Source organism: Phanerochaete carnosa (assembly GCF_000300595.1).
Source record: "Phanerochaete carnosa HHB-10118-sp unplaced genomic scaffold PHACAscaffold_2, whole genome shotgun sequence".
In the NCBI taxonomy this organism is placed as follows: Eukaryota; Fungi; Basidiomycota; class Agaricomycetes; order Polyporales; family Phanerochaetaceae; genus Phanerochaete; species Phanerochaete carnosa.
In genome coordinates, this window is record NW_006767629.1 from 4,325,945 (window position 1) to 4,331,414 (window position 5,470).

The window sequence follows — 5,470 nt, forward strand, 5'->3', positions numbered from 1 at the left end:
CCGACGCGGGCCTGCTCATGCAGTCGTTGGAGCCGCCGCGCCAGTCCGAGATACCAGACGAGCCGATGAGCGACACGCCAATTATCATACTGACCGTGCCGGTAACAATTGGCAGTAAGCTCATTTGCAGGATTCGAGGCGGGATGAAGAACATGAATATTTCGAGGAAGGAGCAATATTCGACGTTACTAACACCAGGTCGTAGGCGTCTGGACATGGACCGCGCGTGATGGTGCCATCGGCGTTGGTGATCGAGGGGCAGGCGCAAAGATGATCGGCGGCGCGGTGAGCCCCGCGAGCATCGCCAGCGGACGCTGCAGACCGCACGCGAGCGCAAACACGAGTGGCAGGTCCGAGTCCAGCGCGCAGAACGGCGGCGTCGTCTTCCGCTTCTTCCAGTCGAACGCACACGGCAGCGTCGGAGCGCAGAACGGCGGCGTCGTCTTCCGCTTCTTCCAGTCGAACGCACACGGCAGCGTCGGCGCGCAGAACCACGCGTAGTCGTAATCGCCGAATTAGCTTTCCTTCGTGGTGGGCTTGTGTGCGAGACGGTCGAGCCGCGCTCGCACTCTGCTCGTGCGACCTGCTTCATGCAGCGATGGAGATGGCACCCGACCGGGCTGCTCCTTGGTGATGGAGTGGTGATCAGACACGGCTCCAAGCGAGCGGTCTGCGCTGGGGTCCAAGGCGAGAGGTACGGGTGTTCCCAGGGATAAATAGTCGGTGGTTGAAGGCAGAGGCGGGGCCCATGAAGGGAGTCATGGGGTGCCTTCGACGCATTTATTAGAGCGTTGGTGGACGAGCAGAGTTGCTCTTGTGCGCGGTCCAATGATGTTATCTCTGGTGGTGGCGGCATGATAGCTTGCCTGGAAATATTTTCTGGCTGTCCTCATTGCGGCTGGTCAAAGTCGAAGCTGCACTCTCCTGGGAAACAGTTGCGATAAGGGAGAGTTCAAGAATAACGTTTGGTCCACGTGACAGGAGAGTAGGAGCACGTGAGAGACGCGCCGCGCAGATATCGCGAATGATTGGCCTATTACGAATTCAAATAGTATACATAGAATACAAAATACAAGAAGTTCGTCAGAACCAGGAAAAGATGACGAAGGCGATCAGACCTCACCCTCCTCTTCGACGACGTCCATCTCCTCGTCTGGCTCCGGTCCATCGCGCTCGCCATTCCGCCCACCCATCTCCATCATCTTCGTGACGCCGTAACGATGGGTTCAAAGACGCTCTTGTAGGTCTCGTCGGTGATGCCGTCCTTCAATGGGATATTGACAGCGTATCTTTTGCTCTTGCCGCGGCATCGGTCTTCTTGGGTGCCGGTACCTGGGAAGTACTCGCTGAACTTGTGGAATGAGCAAGTCATGGCGCGGTCGGGGATGTAGAGAGCTTCTTCGACGCCGCCGCTGTGACGACAGTCGATGTCGATGTAGAGTACTCTTGGTGAGATCGAAGAAGTTCAAGAATGCCGAGGACGATGTTGTTGACGTAGCAGAAGCCAGATGCTTCGCGTGTCTTCGCGTGATGCAAACCGCCGGCTTGCTTGATTGCGATATTGACGGCACCGGATGTGAGACGTGTTGCAACCTCCATTTCACGTCACTGACTATGACGGAAACCGACAATCAGAGTACGCACCTACAGAACCCCTAGCAGACAGCGAACATAACTCGAATAAGCCACCCCACGCCGGATTGTCGTCGCACACCAGAACTTTGTACGATACTCTCAGCATATCTGCGCATGATAATATGTGTAAAACACTTACAACGAGTTCCGTGGTATGCGGGATCCTCTGCTGCCTCTGGAGATACTCTAGGAAGTGCACATATTCGTCGGTGTGAAATCGGGTCATTTCTTCGGCGGTGGCTGGTTTTGCTCTCTAATTATGCGACATCAGCTCGGTATCAGCCTAGAAACCGCGCAATGTACCATTCCATGCACCGAAACCAGCTCATGGGTTACCTCATCCTCTGGAGCTTCACAGGCCAGAGACCGTAAGTGTACTCCTCGACATCAGCTGGCCTTCAGAATGAGCATCAGGGGGAGACACGTGCGCGTGAGCATTGGCACTTACAGCGGCAGTATTACGCCACTCGTTGCTTCGACATGAAGGAGACGTAAAGAGCTGTGGAGAGAAGCAAAGGCCGAGCGAACAGCATGAAGCGCGCCGCGGCGGGGTGCAATCCTTCCACTGTCCGCAAAAGGAAGGCATCGAAGTTGGATTTGTTCTGGTGTTCTGCGTACTGGGATGGCTCCTGCGTTGCAGGGTAACAGCACTCAACGCAACACCGAAAACCACGGTGATCAAGCGCTGACTCATCTTTCGCTGCGCAGCTCTGGCAGGCGTCCGTTCGAGGACCGAGACGTAGCGAGACGGGCATCAGCAGAGGCTGAACCTTGTATATGCGGCTACGCTTGGTGGCGACCCGTGTCACACCGTCCACGCTGAAGTCACGGCAACGAACATGATACATGAGAGCGTATTTAGTTTCCCAGGCAAGCTTGCCCCCGCGCATAAGATCTCAAACTCGACAATGGCTCAGCTGTATCCGGCAAAGCCTACTCGAGTAGCCAACGCGGAACGTCGCAAAGAAGGCGTTAAAAACTTGGCATTGTGAGAACTAGAGCCTATAGATAGTGTGTGCGTGAAACACATATCTCGTAAAAGTAAGCTGGCGATGATGTCGACAAGTCAGCTGCGAGCGAGGTAGAGCTGGAAGCAGGGACAAACCTAAGATCATTCCTCGTCGCCCAACGGCGTCCTGGCTCCACCAAATACCCGGCCGTCGACATTCTCGTCTTCACGTTGTCCCAAAGGTGGAGGCAGTGCCTTGCGGGCCCATTTGACTTGGCGTGCTGGGCGTCGGCGCGCTAGCTGGCCTGGTCCCTGGCTGGCTGGTGCTATCACAGTCTGCATATTCGAACCCTCAGTCGGCATATTCCAGAGGCTCGGGCGGCGGGAGTAACGCAGGGACCTAGCTGTCGGTGTAATCGAGCGGCAGAAGCGCGAGAAGTCCTTCTTTGTTTGGGACATAGTTGAGCTGGAAACGGAGAACGCGTCCATCGTGTCGCGTATGGACAGCACGTCTTCAACCGCGTCTTTAACGGCCACCGTTGGTCTGGAGAAGTCCATCTTGGCCGCGGCGCACGAGAACATTGTACATGCGCGTGGAGCGCTTCAGGTTCGGGGTTGTAGGGAGCCATGCGTAGAAAGATGTGCGAGGTCACGGAGAGTACACACGGGCGCAGCTGGACTTCGTCACTTGCTCACGTCGCTGTAGTCTTGATTCTTGGGTGTCAGATTGAGGGATATCGTGACATGCATGGAGGCGCCACATTCGGGTGTCATTCTATTAATTCTCAGATAGCGATCGACCGAGAGTAAGCATGTATGCGCACCTGGGCCTGAGTCTCACGATCTACCGTTAACCAACGACCTCCCTTCCTTGTTCGTGCCCCGAAATACGAACTACGGCCAATCCGTTCGACTGCTACACCATTACAAGGGGCACTGAACAGTCAATAACTCAGTAAAAAGGTTCTAGAAGAGGCATAAGAGTAGATACACTAACTTTGCAGCCGGGATACGACGGCAGTCCTTGGGGCTCAGAAAGGGTCGGTCGAGCAGTCGAAGTGTCCGCGGCTCAAGTCAAGAAGGGGCAGTTGGAGCAGGGGCACAATACGTGTTATAGTCAAGGTGCATCAAGTAAAAGCCGTATTCGGCGAACTGCTGTAGAGCAGAGGTAGACTCGTGATGGTCGTGGACGAAGAGAGCCAGAGGTCGGCGCGCCCGCCGCCCAGGCACGGCCGGCGCTCCGAGCTCGAGCTCTTTCTTCCGCGACTCGTCTGCATTTGCTCTCCTACCAGTGCGTTTCTTACTTGGCTTGGACTGTTGCAACCAGATCCACGAACATTGCAGCGATTGAGTAGAACGGCCAATTAGACACTACGCCTTTTCATATGTGAAGGTCCCTACGGGCGACAAAGGCCAGTGCAAGGACCTCGACGCCGTCAATCAAGACGTTTCTAGCGAGACCACGGGACACCTGTAAGCGCTGCCTCAGGCAATGCGTTGGAGCTGGTGCTGACGTGGACACGGCTCTCTGCGCAGGGTAGCTGATATCGGCGCTCTGCCGATGCCTCTCTCGTGTGTGTTCTGAGAGCTCAGCTGCCACAGAGACGTCATGCAGCGACTCTAGACCGGCATTGGCGAGGTCATGTCAGACGCGAACATCTTCGACAAGGGCGACTGCTTGAATTTTTGGCCAGCGAGTGCATGTGGGCTTATCCCTAGCCGATAAATACGACGCCAACACAGCCAATAGTTTTCCGCCTGTACGATACTGGCACGCCACCGCTGCTTGCACGCGTCGTGCACCCGTCATCTTCGCTGGTTGAACTCAGCTCGAAGCCACATTCGCGCCTGAGCTAACGCATCGCGTCGCCTGTACGCGCAGCACCACCGATCCTATCCAACGCGTACCGCAAGAGGTTTCGACATGGTGGAATTTTCGCTCGTGCCAAGCACAGCCGTCACTACGTCTCCTGAGCAGCGGGGATCTCCGAAGACGACCGCCCAGAACCAGAGCTCTAAGCAACCCTCTCCCCTCCTCGTTATCCAAACTACTGCCAGCTCATCCACCATTCACCAGTTTCCGCGTGGCGCCAAGGTGTTATTCACGCCCTTAGCGTCCGCTATCCAGTGAAAACGAGATTAATCCCGGAATGTCGTTGTTGTCGGACACTAGGGGTGCTACCTTGGCTGTCTATGGGCCCCAATCCGCGGACGCGACAAGTGAAGAGCCTCGACGGTGAGTGTTGGGCCTGCGTTCAACACTCATGCATTGCTGACATGCCTGGAATAGAACCACTCCGCAGGCCGTGCAGTCCGGCCCGCGCTATGCATTCAACCCGGCTAATACTCGCCAACGTCGTAGAAGCCCTACTCTCAAACCTGATGTGCGCGTCGTCTTCGTCAACGCCACGATTCTAGCCTCGTTCGACAGGCTGTGCAATCCGTACGAGATCTGGTAGGAAATTTCTCGGACTATCAGCGCGATTCTATGGTCGTGGGATCCGGAGATTAAACCCAGAGCACACGCCAGATGCCACAGGCGTGCTGCCGTGTAGATTTGGACCAAGTTTTACCGGGACAGACATTTTGCTTCGGTGCGTCTCATCCGTGTTCGTCTGTGCATCTTCATCGGTTTGCTGACTGGCTACTAGACTGCGGACACAAGCCAGGCCATGAGCAAGTCTCGCTTGCCAAGAATGAAGACGAAAGCTGCGATAGCAAGCCCGTGCCGCCGGACGAACGGGTCGAAGCGCACGACTGGCATGACAGACGGACCTAACACGCACGCTGTCTTCGATGCTCACACAAGCTCGCGCCCTTCACACGCATCCTTTGGTCGCAGCGGCTGCCCACCCGACTACGTCAAGACCACCGATGGCCTACAAT

General features: G+C 56.0%; 2 protein-coding genes across 2 annotated transcripts; one reads left to right on the plus strand and one right to left on the minus strand.

Annotated features, from left to right (window-relative positions):
* Positions 1-17: 17 nt before the first annotated feature.
* PHACADRAFT_192499 (uncharacterized protein) lies at positions 18-501 on the plus strand (the record flags this gene model as incomplete). The annotated part of the gene is made up of 2 exons (XM_007392580.1): positions 18-114; positions 206-501. The coding sequence occupies 2 exons, from the start codon at positions 18-20 to the stop codon at positions 499-501; spliced, it is 393 nt and encodes a 130-aa protein (XP_007392642.1).
* Positions 502-2,732: 2,231 nt separating this feature from the next.
* On the minus strand, positions 2,733-3,504 carry PHACADRAFT_250985 (uncharacterized protein). The gene has a single exon (XM_007392581.1). It carries the CDS (start codon positions 3,071-3,073, stop codon positions 2,747-2,749), a length of 327 nt encoding a protein of 108 aa, XP_007392643.1. The 5' UTR covers positions 3,074-3,504; the 3' UTR covers positions 2,733-2,746.
* Positions 3,505-5,470: the final 1,966 nt, after the last annotated feature.

What these genes read in the sequence shown, in the direction of transcription:
- PHACADRAFT_250985 (XM_007392581.1), bottom strand. Translation starts at nt 3,073, where the DNA reads ATGGACGCGTTCTCCGTTTCCAGCTCAACTATGTCCCAAACAAAGAAG.